This window comes from Neolamprologus multifasciatus, chromosome 13 (assembly GCF_963576455.1).
Source record: "Neolamprologus multifasciatus chromosome 13, fNeoMul1.2, whole genome shotgun sequence".
Lineage (NCBI taxonomy): Eukaryota > Metazoa > Chordata > Actinopteri > Cichliformes > Cichlidae > Neolamprologus > Neolamprologus multifasciatus.
In genome coordinates this window covers 11,570,731-11,591,359 of record NC_140451.1, presented here as the reverse complement: position 1 = coordinate 11,591,359, position 20,629 = coordinate 11,570,731, and the positions used below count along the sequence as shown (strand labels likewise).

Genomic DNA, 20,629 nt, shown 5'->3' with positions numbered 1-20,629 from the left:
TTCGGTGCCTTTCTTAGACTTTTGTTTCGCACTGTTTTCATGAACTCCGGGTTTTTGTTTTTGGACTTTTGCTCTGGCTTTGGTCAGTCTCCGGCCCTCCGTCCTGGACCCCCGCCGCCCGCCCTGGGTGGGTTGTTTTTGGTTTGGTTTTGTTTTGCCGGCTTTGGGCGTCTGGAATCCGCCCTTGAAGGGGGGGCTCTGTCACGATCATGGGTCTTATGACCCAGTGTTTTGAGTTTTAGTTCATTTTGATGTTTTTAGTTTAGGTTTAAGCTCATTAGATTTCTATGTTCATTTGCTTATTATATTCCTCTTGTGTTTTCAACCCTTGTGTTAAGTCTCCTTTATCCTTCATGTGTTTCATGTCTGTTTCTTATGTTGTCAAGTCCATGTAGTCATGTCAGTGTTTCATTGTTTCCTATTTTATTTTGAAAGAGGTCCTGTGCTTTGGTGCTCTGTTTTGCTCTTTCCCTGTGGGCGTCATTATGTTCATGTTATGTCTACTTTGCCTTTCTGTCCCATGTTTCAGCTCCCTATGTTCTGTCTCAGTTGCTGTTAAGTTTACATGTTTTGAGTTCAGTCAGTGTGTTTCCTGTTTTACTTTGAAGGTCCACGTCTCATGTGAGTGTTTCTAGTTTTGCTTCCCTTGTCTCGTCCAGCCTGATTTCTCCCAGCTGTGCTCTCCTTCTGTGTCTCATTCCCTCGTTATCCCTCTGTGTATTTAAGCCCTGTGTTTCTCTTTGTCAGTGTCGTAGTCTCCCTCATGGCTGTGTTTCCCTGTGCGTTAGTTATCCATGTCCCAGTTTAGTTTAGTTATATTTTTTGTGCCCTTCTGCAATAAAGCAGCTTTTTGAGTTTATTTTTGTTGTCGTGAGTTTTGCGTTTGGGTCCTTCTCCTGCCTGGACACAGCCGAAACATGACAGTCCCACTAAATATGTTTGTTGGTTTGTGGTATTTTGCTCTTCTGAGCAACATGCCTCCTCTTTGTCTGCTTAGTTTAGTTATAGTTTCATAAGTAGAAAGGTACTAAAAAAGCTGTGTACAGTAACGTGTCACCAGCTAGCATCTCCACACTGATTTTCAGCTCCCTGAGCTTTGGTGTTTTCATCCCTGACACTGATTAAGGTAATTGGGGAGCTGCTGAGTATGCACCTCACACCCTGTATGTTTGAGACCTCCGGATATTGCGGTGAACCTCAACACAGCTTAGCCTCGCCACCTTTTCTCAGTGAAAGCCAACGAGCGTTTTAGCTGAAGAAAAAGGAAGGAGCCAGCCTGCAGCCGTAGTCTTATTTAAAGAAGTATCTTCAGCAAGGAGCATTGCAGCAGGTGGTACAATCCCCTGTGGACTACTCAAGGCAACATCCTGGAAGAGTCCAGATGCTTTATTAGTATCCTGAAACATCACGGGCTTAGCCCAGCCCAGAAATCTTTAAATTTTCACCCAATAATTAAAAAATTTTCTCAACAAACTCCCTCATCACCTCCTGTTCCCATCTCCTTTCTATAGTCCTGGTCAATCAAACAAACAAAGACGCAAAAAAAGCTAAACTAGATGACAAATCTTACTTATTGATTGTTTTGTTTTGTTTGTTTCTAGAAGTTATTTGAAGACACTGGCCAGTAACAGATTATATAAAAGGGGGGCAGCACGGTGGCACAGTGGTTAGCACTGTTGCTGCACAGCAAGAAGGTCCTGAGTTCAATTCCAACATCAGGCCGGGGTCTTTCTGTGTGGAGTTTGCATGTTCTCCCCGTGTTTGCGTGGGTTTCCTCCGGGTTCCGGCTTCCTCCCACCGTCCAAAGACATGCAGCTTGTGGGGATAGGTTAATTGGATAATCCAAATTGCCACTAGGCGTGAATGTGCGAGTGAATGGGAGTGTGAATGGTTGTCTGTCCCTGTGTGTTGGCCCTGTGACAGACTGGCGACCTGTCCAGGGTGTACCCCGCCTCTCGCCCCATGACAGCTGGGATAGGCTCCAGCGCCCCCTGCGACCCTGAAAAGGATAAGCGGAAGCGAATGGATGGATGGAATGGATAAAAGCATTTTTTCCTTTTTTTGCTATTTAATTCACCTACAGCAGGGTAATATCTATTATATCTGTCGTCATAACCTCATCCTCTCTTATTGTACAATTGTGTTCAAGTTTTTATCCTTTGGAAAACATTCAATTGCTGGATCATTTGAAAAGATACCAATGATTCACACATGTGCTTCAGTGAAACCAAATTATCACTTGAGGACCTGCAAATGAAATTCTACAAAGGGCAGTTTAAGGACACGCCACTTAAGCCTTATTCCACATTAACATCACAGTGAGTGCCACAGTGGTTCTCAGCCTGTGTGCTGTGCCCACTGGGGAATGGATGTTTTTTCTATTGATTCACACAGTTATAATCCTATGTAAAGGTGCACTTTGGAGATACGTATTTCATAGATTGTGTTTACTTGATCAAAAACATCTGAGACCCACCGAGCTAGCTAACTCACCAGCTCTTTTCTCACCAGCCTTCCTGCAGCTGAGACTGCGATAGCCGATTATCCAGTTCTGACTCATCTGCTGCTACAGCAACAACAGGCAGTTCTTCCTCCACCTTCACTTCTCTGCCCACACCTTGTCGCATTCATGCTTTTTTTTAAAACACAATTTTCTTATATAGCCTCGCTGCTGTCATATACCAACAGTAAGTCCTGTAATCCATGTGCTCCTTTCTTTCTTCTTCTTTCTCGCATATACTGTAATTTAAGTGAACCTGAACCAAAGTCCTCAAAAGGGAAAAAGTTTCTCATTAAAGTAACAAAAGTTCAAAATGTTTTTTGTTAACTAAATTTGTTTTTTCTACTTTAATGCATAACAGGCATAGCTGATTATATACCTTCTTAAAACCCTGGATGACATGCCTGAGAAATGTTTATTCCCAAGGCATCAACTCGGGGTGAAAACTTGCTTTCAGCTTCCTGTATCGCCCAGCCCCTCACTCACCAAGCTATTTGAAAGGCCAGCTGGAAGAAACCAAACTTGCAGTAACCTTGATAAACGTTTTTTATCCTGAAACTTTGAAAGTGCTGATATTTCCCATTAAAATATGTGGTTATTGACAGGATAGGGCTTAGTTGCCTTGTTAAGTTTGTGGATAATTTGAATCCAACCAAAGTCAAACTGCTATTTTCCTTCCTGTTTTCCAGTAAAAAATGTCAGTGTGTTACTGCTTTTAAATATATATCAGAAATAGTCTGTCAAATGCACATTTTTCGCTGTGCTAACAAAGGAACACTTAAACAAGGTAGTGTACCATGGTTTAAAAGAAATAAATAACAAGTTTAGTTAACAGAGCTCTTGTGGAATAAAAACTGTCTGATTTTAAACAGACTGACATTGACATCTGCAGCTGCATCTTGATCATGCAGCCTGCAGACTGGTGTTAGTCCTATACATTGCTCCTGCTGGTGTTCCTTTTAGCACGACAAGGAAGACGAGGGCAGGCAAGAAGAAGACAAATTACTTTTAAGCCCTCCATTTACATGGGCAGTAGACCACTGACACAATAACCAATGGCTTCTGTGTGTGTGTGCATGTGTGGCCCATGGTATGGAATTCACAAAGCAAGTATGTGTACTTTTGCAGAAAAATACTGTAACAAACTTTTATGGCGTGTTACTTAATCTTTCAAAATCTACACAGAAATAAAAAAAAACACTGTTAGACAATATCACTGTAAACTCAGTCGCCACGAAAAGGTATTAAACAAAGTCCAGAAACAACAACCAATGTTTACAGTGATTGTGTCATTAGCCTCCATCCATTATATAATGTTAAAATTAATTCAATAATAAAATTCAACAAATCACCCATTTTCATTTGCTCTGTTATTTCATAACTCTGCTCCAGGGTGGAAGAGGCATCACCACATCATTGTGGATTAATTGTAGAGGAGGATCAGACCAGTGAGAGCTGGAATCCTTTTTTTTTTTTTTTAACAATTATTGGTTGAATAGAAGAACCAGACTTAAACATTTTGAATTGCTACTCCATGATTTATTCATGACATATTTTCAGCCTGTAATTAGGGATTCGTGTGCTCGGCCAAACCTTTGTTAAAAAAGTAAAGTAGTTCTGCCGACTTTAAAAATGAGAAATGGTCTCTTCATAGTTCATGTAGTGAAGTGAAAATTAAGGGCACGGAGGTTTAGGTGCAGTCCAATATTCACTGACCTTTTAGTTCTGTTTTGGTCTTCACCAGAGAAAAATATCAGGGCCTGTAGATGGTGGACTTCGCTTCAGCTATTCTGCTGTTCCACACAAGCGGTCTCGGCTTCTCAGGTCTGAAGAATTAGCTTGTAGAGTTCAAAAAGTCAACAAATAAATCAAAATACAAAGAAAAAAAGAAAACATTAAAACTCCACAGAGCTTCAATATTAAAGGGCTTTTCACTGCAGACAATTTGGTAGCAGATAAGGAAAGATGCAGGACTTTCAGAGATCACTTTAGTTCCTATAGAATGGATGCTCCACAGTTCACTCACTGATCACTCAACATTTTTGACGCTACTTGTCATCTCACATAATACAGCACAATATGCCAAGGACTATAGGGACTATGCCTTTATTCATCCAGTGTGGAACTTGTGAGAGCACTTTACAGCGGATACAAGCATCCAGTCTCAATTTTTTTTTAACATTTAGAAACAGTGAAGAGAAAAGAGCTGAAGTGTCTGTTCTATGAGCAAAAGTAAGTCAGTGTAGTATTTAATTTAATATTTCGTGAAAAGATTAAACAAGTTCCTGGTTATTACTTTCCATATTTGAAAACCAAACTTTCACCCACTACAACACATCCTGTAATCAATTGGAACCTTTCTCATTTTAATAATGTTGAACAAAAAAAAATCTGGGAGTAGAGCAAAGCTTGCACATAAATCTGATCCTTCTGTCAAGATATGACATTTAGTTTGTGAGTATTTTTAAAAGGCAGGAAAAAAACAACTAAGCTCATCCAGATACAACAAATGAGTCACAAAACACATGGTTGAGAACCACTCAAAGCAAGAGGCGTGCACAGTTTAACTGATTTTTCTTTTCACTTTCAAGTTTGCCTGCGACACACCAAGTGGCAACCTCTGGAGCTGAAAAATGAATCAGTTCTTGGTTCAGTTTGTGTAGAGGCTACTTGAAGCTAATTCCAATAGTTAGACCTGTGTTAAAATGCCCAATTTCATAGTATTGAAAAGCACGTTAACAGCCTGCTACAAAACATATTTTTGGCCTTTATGAATATATTTCACATTCATAACAACTCTAGGGGAGCAAATTCTTTTTATAACTCCTCCATTTGGATACTGGACTTCGATGCATAGCTTTTGATTGACAGGTAACCTGATAAAGACAGCTGGAGCTGAGCTAGTGCAGCGGAAAGGCTCCCAAAATAATTTAATATCTCTTACCAAAGGTAGAACAAAGCACAACAATGGAATAATGGAAAACATAATGGAAGCTCTCATTCGTTTAAAATTGGATATCACAATGAATAGCACCTCTACAGAATAGTACCTCTTTGAATAAACAGAAGTTCACTGTTTTGATTAATTTAGTAGAAGCACTACAATCAAATTAGCAAACTAGGCAGACATTTCAAATATGAATCTGTGATGACTGTATTCATATACATTTCAACATTATTTTTGCATGGGTTGTTGCAGAAACATCAGACATGGTTTGTTGAAAAGGATTGACCGTGCTAAATCTAGCAATATGTTTTACTGTGTTATTATGTTTATGTGATTATATCAGGTTTTGCCAGTATCATAGTAAGTGTACAAGCAAACTAAAGACACGTGAAAAGGGTGTAGCTATCAATTATCCACACCCTATAAAGTAACTTGTGTATTAATAGTGTGAAATATATTTTACTCAACAAATGACTATATAATATTGGTCCAAAGTCTTTAACAAACTACATATTGTCATTGTATTGGTTATATAGACACAGTTATGGGCTAGAAAATGTTTGAACCTGTTTGGCCATTAAAACACTTTCAAATTCTGATCTGACCAATCAGCATGAGATATATACAAATATATAGACATTCAGGAACTTATCTTTTTAAATGTCAAAGGTAAGTGTCTAAATAAGTTATATAATTTTTAAAAAAAAATGTTTGGAAAAGACAAGGAAACTCATGAGTTGGTGACTGCAAGCTGCAATTAGTGCAAAGCCATGCATGTATAGCAGGAGTGGCGAACTTCAAGCCTCAAGGGCCAATGTCCTGCAGGTTCTAGAGCTCACCCTGGGTCAACACACCTGAATCAAATGATTGGAGAACTTCAAGACATGTTGACGACGTAATTTAGTGATATAAATCAGGTGTGTTGGATCAAGGACACATCTAAAACCTGCAGGACATCGGCCCTTGAGGCCTGGAGTTCCCCCACCCTGATTTATAGGGATGCCGCTCTTTGACTTCAGCTAACAGCAAATGACACTAACTTTAATCACCTGTTTTGTTCATGTTAACTTTGTGTTTCTGATCTGTTAGCTATTTTTTTTCATCAAAATTCCTGCATTTTATTTTATGTGAGCTGAATTTGTATTCCTGTCTTTTTGAACATTTGTTTTGCTTCACTGCTAATCCCATCACTGCCAGGTTCTGTGTGCACTCTTGGTGCGTTGGAGCGTTTTTATTGTAATTATATGACAAATAACATGAAGGCAGTACAGACCAACCAAGAAGTGCTTCAGTTTTTAAAGTAAAATTCTGGAGTTTTATTAGTTACTTAGAACATATCAACTGATGTCCGTGTCTGTGCATTGCAGTGTATTGCTAATAGATGCAGCTTGCTAACTAAGCTTCCTAGCATTTCGCTGATAACCTACCATGCAACCCTTATAGAAATATGAGTCCAAAATTTTCAAATGTATACTTCAAAACTAATGAGTGGCATCCAAGTGACTATATCTATTTTTTTACACTCTCTTTGAGATGTACACACACACACAAAATAACAGTGACAGGGACAGAATTACCACTAATTCCACAGTTTGTTGCAATTTAAAAGACAGGATTTCTTGATGCTGGGTATTTTTACCATTTTAAATGTCCAAATTTAATCAGCTGTAGCTATTTAGCTAATTAATATTATGTTGGCTCTATGAGTTGGCTAAAACATAATGACAAGATTATATTAATAATAACATTATTAATTATTAATGTGAATGTTCTATGGAAGAGGATTAGGGCCACTGGAAAAAAAAACAAAAGTGAGCAGGCCTTTCTCCCTTTCTTTTTCCCCAGAATTCTGGAATTTCAGAATTTTTAATATTTTTATGCAGAACATTATGGAAGAGGATTAGGGCCACTGGGGGGGTGGGGGGTGGGTACGTCTCTAAACTAAAAAAGTCAGAATTCTGACTTCTGAGATAAAAGTCAAAATTCTGACAGAAATCTGAGATTTAAGTCAGAATTTTGACTTTAGTCTCATAATTCTGACTTTTTTTGTCAGAATTCTGAGGAAAAAAGTCAGAATTCTGACTTTAATCTCAGAATTCTGGAGGAAAAAGAGAGAGAGAGATGTACCCACTTTTTTTCCCCAGTGGCCCTAATCCTCTTCCGTAATGTTCTGCTTAAAAATATTAAAAATCACAGATGTTAAGCCCACTAAGCACATTATTAAAACCTGAGGTCATTTCCCTAATTGTAGATGGCTGGATCTTGACATTGTTTCCACATGAAATATATGTTGGGAATATATGTTGATATATAGATCAGATTATAGCAAAGAAGGAATTAAATGCAATTGTGTTTGTTTTTGTTTTTTTAAAGATTATAACACCTAATACTGTAATCACACGGTTGTGAACAATGCGCACAGAACGTGTCATCCACATACACAGATTAGTTTGAGCAGCACCTGTTTGTTTGCTTTTTTTATTTTAAGTAGACATTTTTAAGCTCTTTATGGTTTTTGTATATCTTACTTCTATTTTACGTGTGCTATTGAGAACTTAAAACACTAGATTCTTAAAATGACCATGTCTCTGTCCACAATGTTGGCATCATAATCTTGGAAATGCTGTTAATCATAAATGAGGTTGGTTAGTTCACTATTGAGGTCTAAAAGCAAAGTTAAAATGGATTAAGTCAAAGTGGAAAACTGTTTTATGATAAGACAAATCAAAATCTTTTTGAAGACATGACACCGCGTCCTCTGGACTGGAAGGGTGAGGGATCATTTGGCTTGTTACCAGTGCTCAGTTTGAAATCCTGCATGTCTGATGGTAAGGAGGTGCATTAGTGCCCATGGAATTTGCAGCCTGCACATCTGAAAAGGCTCCATCAATACTGAAAGATATAATCAGGTTTTGGAACAGCATATGCCCCATCCATCTGGTCTTTTTCAAGGAAGGCCTTGCATGTTTCAGCAGGACAATGCTAAATCCCATACTGTGTCTGTTACAACAGCAAGGCTTCACAGCAGAAGAGTCTGGGTGCTGAACTGGCCTGCCAGCAGTCCAGACCTTTCATGAGCATCATGACACAAAAAATATGAGAAAGAAGATCCAGGACTTTCGAGCAACTAAAATCCTTTATCAGACAAGAATGGCTCAGAAGCCCAGCATCTGGTCTCTTCACTTTACAGATGTTTATAAACTGGATGGAAATGAATTTTTTTTGCCATAATCCAATTCTAAATGAGATATAAATTTTCATTTGACACAATATCTGTGTCCTATTGGGAATAAAACATGATTTGCAAATGATTGCATTCGGTTTTTATTTAACATTACACAGCATGACAACTTTTTTTGGGGGGGACTGAAGTTGTATTTCCTACTGTGAAATGGCAAATCAACTTTTCAAAAACGTTTAAATGAGTATGATTCCAGTGAAAAACATGCTCCTTTTTGTGACATGGTGCTGCTCTACATCCCGGATGAATAAATATATCTGTCAGCAAACGATTTGTTGATGTTTTTTAAATGAATGCACAGTTATTAGATTCATGCAGTGTGTTTATGCGTGTAATTAAGTTTTCCTTCCACCTTGAAGGAATATTTTAGTTTTACACTAGGTGTTTTCTCACCAGTATGTCTCAGTAGATGATGATACAGTCTTTTGTAAAGCACGATGTAACATTGTTTTGAAAGGTGCTGTGGGTATCAACTACAGTGCCGTTGTTATTACATTAATGAGTTGTCATTATGCGCCTTTACAAATCAGTAAACAGTGTGTTATAATGACATGAATGAACAACAGTAGCACTTTATAAAAATGTCTCCATATGCCCAAAATAACAATGTATTAATGATTCAATGAGGGCGATCGTGGCTCAAGAGTTGACAGTTTGTCTTGTAATTGGAAGGTTGCCGGTTCGAGCCTCAGCTCGGACAGTCTCGGTCGTTGTGTCCTTGGGCAAGACACTTCACCTACCGCCTACTGGTGATGGCCAGAGTGGCTGATGGTGCGATATGGCAGCCTTGCTTCTGTCAGTCTGCCCCAGGGCAGCTGTGGCTACAACTGTAGCTTGCCTCCACCAGTGTGTGAATGAATAGTGGAATTGTAAAGCGCTTTGATGGTCTCGAAAAGCGCTATATAAATGCAATCCATCATTATTATTATTCAATCAGGCCACATGCACGAAACCGACATCCGATGTGACTAAAAGATTTAACCCTTTTTACTGCAGTTCTTTAGACCTCATCCTTTATTACTAATAGCTTCACCTTAACTGAGCACATTAACATTTTTAGTTCATACTTCGAATCGTCAGTTCTTTCATTATAAGTAAGATCCCACCTTCTCTGCGAGGCTCCATTTAATCTTTCGGGAGCCAGCTGAGAACTGCCCCCAACCAAAAATGAAAGTGCCGTCATAACTGCCTCACTGCAGCTATCATTCCAGCTGCATGCTGTGAAAAAAAATGCAGTGGCTGATTGGCCTTATTAGGATGAACATAATAGCAAATATGAGAAAACTCCTTTAATTAAAATGCAGCTGGGCAACATGTATCACATGCTAACTAGCTCAGCTGACCTTCGTGCCAGAAACAGCCCTCTGAACAAAAACCCCTGTCCGCTTTGGGCTAAAAGCCATTTGCCGTGGGCTGCTTTGTGGCCATGTAGCACAGAGTGGTCACATCAGTGGTCAACTGAGGTAAATCATTGTTGTTACTCTTAAAACCTGCCCTCGCCATCTCACTCACCATCTGTTTCATTAAAGCCTGAGGTGACTTTTTGAAACATTTTCCTCAGCCTTGGCCTGGATGCTGTTTTAAGGTAGACAGCTTATCAAAATGATTGACAGAGCAAGCTTTACTAACTGCAGGGGGTGGAACTGACAATATGCTTCCTGCCAGAACCAACGTGGACAAGAAGTAAAAAGCCACTTCAGTGTTTTTAGACTGTATGTTCCCTTTGAAGCGCAGGTCAACAATAAATGTGTTCCAGTAGTTTACAGCAGTGTTTCCCAACCTTTTGGAGCCATGGCACATATTTAACATAAAAAAAAAAAATCACATGGCACACCACCAAACAAAACTATCACAAAAAGCATATTGATCATTTCACCTCTTATAGCGGAATTGGCTTTGTTTGTTCCCAGTATTCCTTTTTTGCTTTCTTCTGACCACTACTCATGGCAGGGCCTTCATCTGGATCGGCATTTTCTCCAAGACTCAGGTCAGATTGACTACTTTTTCTTTTCAAATATTTATGTATTGCTATTATGCCTGTCTCACAGCATGACTATTATGTCATTTCTTCTTCGTCTTCTTCTGTTCTACTGGCAATTGGCAACCCATTTAATTAGAGCAGGTAGTTGTAATGCCCTCTAGTGGAAAAGAATGTAATTGTTCTGCCCGTTACTCGCTTAGTACTAATCAGGTGGAACCAGATAATCTTCCACGGCACAACTGATCATTTGTGTTTGGGAAACACTGGTTTACAGAATAAAGAAATCCATTACAGATATGTGTATTGCTTAATATTTACTTTAAAGGGACAGGTCACATCAACATTAAGTTTACAAGCCAAGTACCACTTGGCATTGTAAACAGGCATTTCTAGGGCCAATATATCTCACAGCAAAACAATATGGATGGATATATATCATCACTAATTCCTAGAAAAGAAATCAAAAATATTCTGTTAGCAACACAGAGAGCTGTAAACCATCTACAGCTTTCATATGTCAACAGCGTCTTAGCAAAAACTTGGCGAATCGCTTGGGTTGAAATCCGAAAACTGCCAAGAAGTTGAAAAATACTGAAACAGCTCTTCATAATTCACATTTACATTCAGCACTTCACAGCGCCCGGAGCGACTGGCTCTCATTTCCGACACCTGGCTTCCCTGTTGGGTCGACTGAAAGTTGCTGGCAGTCCAGCAGAGTGACCTGATTATTAGAAAGATCATACTGTAGCTGCAAGTCACAGGCTTGATCCTCTGCTGGGTTCACACTTCACAGCTGTTGTTAATCCTCGCTGAACTGTGCACGAACAAGATAGCGAAACCTTCCCCGTTGCAGGGGCATTGCGAATAGCAACCGTGCCCTGGGCTCTTTCCTCGTAAAATTCATGCATGCGTGGCTGAGGGGATGTGTGAGGAATTTGTTTTGTAATTACGCTGGTTGTAATCTGGTGATTGAATGTGCTGAAAAAGATAAGTTGCACGAGTGTTTCGAGTGAAAAGCGGGTAATTACGACTCTTCAGCAAAACTGTTTGAGGATGTTGCTCACAGCTAATGTTCACGTGCTCGGAAAATCAGAGCGCGCACATGTGTTTAGCGGGACTGGGATGAGTTCAGACTGCAGACTTTGTGACCTTTCTTTGCTTTGCTCATGTGCACAGCATCTAAATTTTAGATTAAAGCATCCGTAATCACGTGAACTGACTGCACCACTGTTTGGTTGCAGCATCACAGAGAAGCATTAAATACACACGGTATTGCAGCGCCGCAATAAATCTCCTGTATCCAAATAACATCCCCGTTATTTGTTTTGGGAAAGTGGCCCTTTTTAAATCTAATATCAGTTACCCTCTGCGCAGCATAATCAATACTCGGTGACCATTCTTTTTCTGCGCCGCTTTGCCCTCCTCGTGCTCTAACATGCATCCCATGGAAAAATACATTTGTTACCCGCCATCCAAGACTGACGAAGGTCATGCTGTGAATTTACTGCAGCTGTTTGTCTTCCCCGCTCGCTCGCTTGGCATGGGCTGCTTTGTCAGTGTTAATGTAGTAAGTGTGGAGGTGCAGCCTTTCCAGTTTATTAACATTTGAGAGTGCAAAGCAAATCAAGAAAAAAAAAACCCACAGTCATCTGGATGAATGTAACGTTCATTCAGGAGCTGGCAGTGCAGGACGGGTGATGCGCAGTGGTGTGTGGGGGTTGATTGGGTTGGGTGAATGCCCAAAGGGACAGCCGGGCTTTCAAGGTGTAGATAATCTTCATGCTTTTAAAACCATTTTAAGATAATAAACCTAGGCTGGCATAAACAATAGTAAGTGCTTTGCAGATGATTAGAAGAAGTTAAAAAAAAAAAGAATAAAAGCTTTTTGTAATTTGCCAGATGTGCAATTATATAGTGATAGCAGAGGAATAGATATACTGATATTCTATTTATGTTTGATTTAACACTCTACATGCTGTAAGCAAGTGAAAGCTTTTGGAGCAAGCCAAAATGAGCTCATTATCACTTCTCCAGCCATCTGGTTTTGCTGTGTGACTGTACTACATCATCTGGTCGCACTGATGGCAACCCACCATGTGCATAATTTTAAATAAATTTTAAAAATCACTTGTTATTGTGAAACAAAGCATAACCGTGTTAAACATGCCGCAGTTGGACTGTGCATGAAGTTTACTTGGAAGGAAGGAGAGTGTGCTTCGCTGGGTGTCAGAAATGTTCAGGTGTCACATCACAGCAAGAAGGACCTGAGTTTGAATCTTAGCATTAATTTGCATAACGTTCCTCAGCACAGTGTGTTCAGTTGTTTCTTCACACAGTCAAATGGCACGCAGGTCACATGAACTGGAACCTGGATAATGCAAATGAGTGCGCACATGTGCAGGTATGGAGCCCTAAACTCTCTAGTTTCTCTGCTCTTTATGCATTGCACTCGTCTTTCACCCTTGAAACATGTGCCTCTGTCATTAGGAAGCAGGAGTCCTGAAATAATCTTGGTACTGCAGGATGAATGGAAGTTGCAGAATGCGTTCTCTCCGTTTACATTTTTCTTTAGTTTTTACATAAAAGAAGAATGAAATTAATTAAGTACACAGTGTTTGTAGCCTGTGTTTTCAAAATTGGACAAGATAAGTGGTAAGCTTTTTGTTTACGGTACAATTCTAAAGTCAGTATTTGGTTTGACAACCTTTATTCTTCAACACAGCCTGAACTCTCTTAGGCAAGTTTTCGTGTCATTTCTTTAAGTAGTCTTCAGAAATAGTTCTCCAGGCTTCTTGACATGCAAGGACATTCAAACCTCTTCTTTGGATGTTGGCTGCCTTTTGTTCTGTCATTACTTATTACTCCATAAGGCCTGTTGTCACTGACAAGTCTAGTTCTTGTGTAATTTGGCATACTTCAGTCTTTTCTCCCTGTTTTTCTTTCTTAAGAATGGCTTCTTGACAGCCACCCTTTCACTGAGACCATTTCTGATGGGTCCACAGTAAGTGGATCCATCTACAGTTCGCCATCTACCACTCCCAACTGATCGCAGTGAATGGCTGCCCCTCCCTGAGCCTGGTTCTGCCTGAGGTTTTTCTTGTTAAAAGGGAGTTTTTCCTTCCCACTGTCACCAAGTTCTTTTTATAGAGGGGTCAACATACTGTAGAACATGGCAGCGTATTTTGTGCCTGTCAAACTGTGTTATCTTTGGCATTTCTCAGATTACATTCAACTAAAGAAATAAAAGCAAATCATCTGTTTTTGTGACAGGCTGCAAGTAACTCTGCTAAGTTCTCTGTTACGTGTAGACACAACACTGGTTCATTCCTCGAGTTAGATGTCTTCTTTTTATCCTTGAATGAGTCATAGGTCTGTGTTAAGTAGCTTAACAGACCTCTAAAATGGTGAGAGACAATAGGTTTATAAAATGTAGCCAATGTCCAAATAAAATGTTTGAATAACCTTCAGAAAGCTCATAGAAGCTTATTGCTCAAATGCACTTTGTCTGGCTCCTTGCAAGCAAAATATAAAGAAATAAAAGGTGGCTCAAGATGTTTGAACAGTACTGTATTTTCTGTAACATATACACTCACTGGCCACTTTGTTGGATACGCATTGGTGGTACTGGGTTGGACCATCCTTTGTCTTCAGAACTGCCTTATTTCTTCGTGGCATAGATTCACGGTGGCATTTCAGAGATTTTGGACCATATTGACATTATAGCATCACACAGTTACTGCAGATATCGAATGACCCCTGCTGTGGTCTTCTGCTGCTGTAGCCCTTCTGCTTCTGCATAGCTTTATTTGTAACAAGGTATGCAGAAGGGTTCATTTGAAATACTGCTGTTTTCCTATCCGCTCAAAGCAGTGTGACCATTCTCCTCTGACATCATTGAGGGATTTATTCTCAGTGGATATTTTTTGTTTTTCGTGCCATTGTCTATAAAACCTAGATATCGATTGAATGAGCAGATTCTGAAATACTAAAATCCTGAACTACTAAGGGGTGGCTGCAGCTCAGGAGGTTATCTACTAATCAGAAGGCTGATGGTTCAATCCCTGACTGCTCCCAGTCTGCATTCCAAATATCCTTGGGCAACACACTAACCCCAAGTTGCTCTCTGATGCATCTTTCAGAGTGCGATTGTTAGATAGAAAGCGCTTATGTAGAAAAAAGTGCTTGGGTGAATGGAAAATCTTGTATAAAGAACTTTTAGCACTAAATGGAGTAGAACAGCACTATATAAGTCCATTTATCATTTATTCAGTCCATTTGTTTGGTATCAACAACAATCCCATATTCAGAGTTGCTTAAATTACCTTTCTTTCCCATTCTGATGCTCAATTTGAACTTTCCCTTACCTTCATGTCTACATGCATGAATCTTCTGAGTTGCTGTCATGTGACTGCCTGATTAGAGATTTGCATTAATGAGAACTGTAATAGCCCTGTGATAAATTTGCGATATGTGCCCCACCCCTCATTCTAAAATAGCTGGGATAGGTTCCAGCCCAACTGTGACCCTGAATTGGATAAGTGGAAGAAAATGGATGGATGGATGGATGGAGAGCTTGAACAGGTGTACCTAACTAACTGGCTGGTGAGTTTATGTCATGCAGTGACGAATGTTTATATTTCAAATAAATACATCATAAGTTTCAAATAAGGAGATTAGTGTATGTAAAAATGCAGTTATTCCTTCTCTCGGCTGCGTATGATGAGCGGATCTCCTCATCCACCCGCTGCTCCAAACATCTGTTTGAAAAGGGCAGAGAGTCAGAAGAAAGTAGTCCTAAAGGGAATGGAAGGGAAGGGAAGGGAAGCTTTGCATAAGTCACAATACTGTGACTTATGCAAAGCTACTCTACTGGAGTCAAAAGATGAAAATATGCTGGAAATGAACAGAATGGCCCCCCTTAATATATGGATTTTCATGCTTTGATTTATACAACAAACTATTTGTTTTGGGTTTGTTTGTTTGTTTTTTTTGCAAAAATGGCAAAGTTTTCCTTTTGTTTGTAGAACCCAATAGAATGGCATTTCAGCTGTTATGTGGTCCTCCATACAACGAGAGATGTAAGGCTGCCAGTTTCAGAAAAAAAAATTGATCATTGTTTTAAATCACAAATACTATTTTAAAGGATGAATGCTTTCTTTTCATTGCATCAGTTCTGCAAAAACAATACAATTCAATTGTGTATTATAGTCCAAATTGCTGATGCTGTAATTTTACAAGCCAACAACACTGACAAAATAATGCTAGCTGCAGCAGTCTTAATGCAACAGCCTGTTTTGTGCCACCAAACGCTGCTACCTTCCTGTAACTGAGCCTTGCATAGATAAAAAAAAAACACTGGTTTCGATAATCATTGTGCTTTTTACATTATGCACGCAGTGAGAAAGATTATGCAAAAAAAAATAAAATAATAAAATAAAAAGAACAAGAGCAGGAACCTTTTGCAAAAACATTGTTCACATTTTTGTGGCACCTCTGCCAGTGTCATTTGTGCACTGCATCAAATTAAAGCACCTGACCTTCAGTTTTATGTTTCGGATAGATAGCGAAGGCCCAGTAAAAAATATTCTTTGCAGCAAATATGTCATTCCCAGCATTTTTTTCTGTCTTTGACATTCATATTGAGATTTGAGAAAAATATTTAAGCGTGTCCATCACTGAAATTGGAAACAAGCTCCAGCTCTGACTCAACTGGTGGCGGAGAGCTGAGGGCCGAAAGAGATTTATCATATTAGAAGACATGATGTTTTCTTGGCTTGTCGCGTGGATTCACATCACTGGACCGAGGTATCCATTTTGTCTTTTGTGTGAGTAACAAAATGACAGTGCTTAGAACTGCTGCCGCCACGAAGCGCAAGCACAGATAGTTACTGTTTGCCTGAGGAGGATATTAAACGGGCTTCCTTATTTGGGAATCATTTATCCATCTGCAGTGCCGGCCCTCGGCTGTGTACTTTATCCTGTGGCTAACTGCATCTCAGTGAGCCTTCTGCTGTGATAAAACGGTTCATAACTGTGCAGATAATTCATTTCAAATGTCCCCCAAAATTGCCACCCTGGAATGTATGATCACTCTCAAGATGAATGACACTGCAAAGGCACCACTTTGCCAGGTAAGCAGCCTCTAATTGTAGATTGAACCAGTGTGAGAAAAGGGGGGAAAAAATCATTGTCTGTCTTTCTTTGTATCCCAGGTTAATTAAAGAACATTTGCTGAATTTTAATTAAAAGGTGAAATATAGTCGATTGGTCCAGTAACTTTCAAATGCCTTTATGAAAAACCCCTTTTACAGCCAGTGAGAGCGCAGGAGAGCGTTATCTTGTACACAATACTTTATCAAAGAATCACATATAAAAACACTTCTTTCCAGAGAAAGCTTTTAACTGTTTGATTCTCTCATTGGTTGCTCCCTCTAAATCGGACACGTTGAAGACCTCGACTACAAGAAACATTCGAGGAACAGAAAATGCACACCACACCACACAGACCCTTAAATTTAAGATTAGAATGCAACACACACAATTCAAAAATATATTCCTCTAATCTTGCAATAGTTGCAATAGGTTGTTTTTCTTTTTTCTTTCAGTTGTACAATTAGAAAAAATACACAGGTAACTGGATTTACTGGAGGAAACGCTTGAACAAAGTCACAAATAATACTGTATTTTGCACCAATGACAGCTTTGGATCCGACGCTCTATCATCGCTAAGTGTCTGCAGTGTTCTCTGTGCCATGAAGCATCAGAGGAGATGTTGATCTCCCGTGTGTTCACATGAGTGTTCGCATGCCCTATAAGGTGTGGAACACTGTGCCCTGCCAGCGTCCTGAGGGTCATATACACTTGTATTGACATTTCCAGGGTTCGCCCCGCTGTTTTGTCATGTGTGTTCGCAAGTAGTCACCTCGGGGAGGGGTGTCTGGTCCTGCATTACCACTTGAGGAGGGGTGGGGGCAGGGCGAGCGTGGGCCACTGAGTTTTTCTGCAGCTCGACCCCGAAGGCGGGAGGAGCGTTCTGCAACTGTCTCCTGTACTGCACAAAGCTGCAGGTCTTTAGGATGATGGCCAAGATGTTCTTTCCTATTAGGATCCCAGATACCCTGGCGTCCCTGTACAAAAGCATGTTCCCCCCGCGGATGAACAGAGTGATGATGTTAATGGTCACAAGGCTGAGGATGGGGTACAGGAGCATCTTGTGGGGGACAATGTTGATGCCCTGCATGCTGATCTCGCTCAAGGACACGCAGGGCAGCACGAGCAGGAGGATGTAGCAGTAGAAGAACATCAGGCCCTCGGCCCACAGAGGAAGCCCTTTCTTTTGTGGCTCCCACAGGTTGGCTTGGATGTCCAGTATGTCCAGCAAGTCCACCACCACCCAGAAGAGGCGGTTACGGATCTCCTCGCGCTTCTTGAAGGCTCGAACATACTCCATGTGGTCGATAGCCACCAGCACCACAAACAGCACTGGGATGCAAATAGACAGCAGCAAGGTCAAGGCTTTCCTCGCGAGAGCGTCCAAGCTCTTCCTGTCTGCTTTGTAGTTTTGATACACAAAGTAGACCTTGATCTCCAGCACGAAGATGTAAAGAAACCAGAGAATCATGGCGTAGCCGCGCTTCGCTGTGCGCACCTCGGCGCCCACCCACACTGCCACGTAACGCAAGACAATTAAGAAGCAGATGTCTCCCACCATCACCATGATGCAGATGCCGATCTTGCGGGGGCCGTGATTCTGCTCCACCAGGTAGGCATCAATCAGCGCCATGCTGCTCATGATCAGAATGGTGGACAAGCACACGTGGGGTTTGTTGGTGGGAGGCGGGGGTACCATCCTGTCTGAGAGGAAGAGGAGGAGGAGTGTCGTTGAAGAGGGAGTGCAGAGGGTCCTCAGTTGTCCAGTGAGAGGCAGATCAGATAGCGTTGCTAGACAGCGGTGTTCCCCTCCATTGCTTCTCTCTTGGCCACAATCCAGGATGCATTAATAGGATTCACACAGATCACTTCAATCAATCTCCGCCTGTGCCCAAGCCACCTGCCGGGTAGACAGCACCCCTCATTTAGTAAATTGTGTTAATTGGTAAATGGTCTGTAAACATACAGCTTCACTTGTCTGTGAATTAATATCTCAGGATGTGCCTACCTTTTTACGCTCTGATAATTATTCAGGGAACATCATAATCAGCGAGTTGCAGTTTCTCTTATTAAAAGAGAAAAGCTGCTGCGATGTGCTCTCGTTACAGATTCACTCTCGACACCCTTGTTTTCATGCAAGCTTAAGCTGGAGAGATAAAAATCCAGCTGAATACTCACTTGTGTCCCTCTTTGTACTTTATCCTAATGACTGGCAGCGAGCGATCATCCATGAGACTGCACTGGGAGATCACAAAGCCCATCTGTAATCCACAGGAGAAGAGAGGAGAAAAGGCAAGGGATCCTCTCCTTCTCTGATAGCCATAAATCCACCAATCATGGATAGGTTTCTGTCGCTCTTTCCTTCTTTCTTTCTTCAGGTGAAAGAAAAATCCCCATATCCTGCCGTCATAATCCACTTACCAATCAGACCGAATCAGGAATAGATATCTTGATGGTCACAAAGACAGCTCTCGATTTCTGCCTCTAAGAATAGAGGTTGTTTAGTTGTTGTGCTTAGACGGAGGCTTTAAAATGCCCCAACTTCAAAAAGAAAAAAACAGGGTGGTGGTGACAAAGTTGATTAAAAATACAAAACCTCAGCAGTAAGTCCTGCTTCAAAGACAATTTCCTCTCCAGAAGTTTTCTCCTTCATCATCCACCATCCCTGGCCGAAGAAGATGAAAGGTTTTGTGTTGTTTTCCTGTGCAAGTATGTGCGTTTCACAAGAAGAAGGATTTTTGTGGCTCTTTTGAAAGCACCGCGAGCGTACCTTTTCGCTCACACTCACTGTTTGCATGTGTGTGTGTGCATGCGAGAGAGTGTGTCTGCGCGCAGGTTTCAGCTGTCTCCACGCTTCGTTGTCGCTGTAAAATGCTGCCCCCCTGGCGAGATCCTGGCTGCTGCACCGCTTTCTGTCTCCCTCTCAAGCAGTTTTTTTTGTTGTTGTTTCTTTCTTGCCAGGGACACCAGGATCAACAGCGCCGGTGGATTCCCCTGTGTCCACTTGGCGTGCTCTGCCAACACCACCAGCACTGTTATACTCCAACGCCGCTGCTTGTCTCTGCCCGTCAGTCTCTGTGCGCTCGTCAGCCCTCTCCGAAGTCAGAGAGATGCTCCTCTGGTGCGTTGAGACACACTCCTGAGATTTTTTTCCCCCCTTTCTCTCCGTGTGTCTCTCTCACAGCTACGCTCCTTCTCCCTGTTCTGCCCAAGTAAAGGCACTTGCTGTGTGGAGGTGACGCTCAGCAGACCACAGCTGCAGAGAGGAGAGAGAAAAGAGGTAGAGAGAGCGAGAGAGAGAGAGAGAGACAGAACACTTTTCCAGGGGGTGGAGAAAAGCAGGGTGGGAAAGGGGTTGGGGAGGGAGCCAGCGTTCTGCAGCTTAGCTGAATGCACAACTTCTCTCTCTTCCTCTCATCCTGTTTTCCATTGCCTTTCTTTTTCTTTACCTCTCTCACTTCCCGTTCTGCTTTTCACATTGTGTCTTGCACTGATATCCTATTTTCTCGGGCTGTTTTCTGTTTTGGCTCCCAGAAAAAGCCGCCGGTCTCCGTCTTCTTTAAAAAGCCCATTATGGCGCCGTGCAGTTCTACCTCTCCCAAGTTCGAGGTGAATGGAGATGAAAAGTGATCCGGAGAGGAGAGGGGGGGAGATGCTCTCCAGTATGGGATGTAGAAAGCCAGCTTCCCAGGAGGATGTGTGTCTGCAGTCATCTGGGGAGACATGGGGAGGTTAGGGTGGGGGTAGGAGGGGGATTGAAGAGAGGAAGATGGGGGTATTGGGGGGGGGGGGGGGGGGTTCAACGCCTCT

The 20,629-nt window shown here is 41.2% G+C and overlaps 1 protein-coding gene across 1 annotated transcript; it reads right to left on the bottom strand.

Annotated features, from left to right (window-relative positions):
• Window positions 1-6,539: 6,539 nt before the first annotated feature.
• Window positions 6,540-20,507, bottom strand: LOC146505109 (transmembrane protein 121). The gene is made up of 2 exons (XM_085183051.1): window positions 18,998-20,507; window positions 6,540-18,719 (listed from the first exon to the last, which is right to left on the bottom strand). The coding sequence occupies exon 2, from the start codon at window positions 18,516-18,518 to the stop codon at window positions 17,568-17,570; it is 951 nt and encodes a 316-aa protein (XP_085039177.1). The 5' UTR covers window positions 18,519-18,719; window positions 18,998-20,507; the 3' UTR covers window positions 6,540-17,567.
• Window positions 20,508-20,629: the final 122 nt, after the last annotated feature.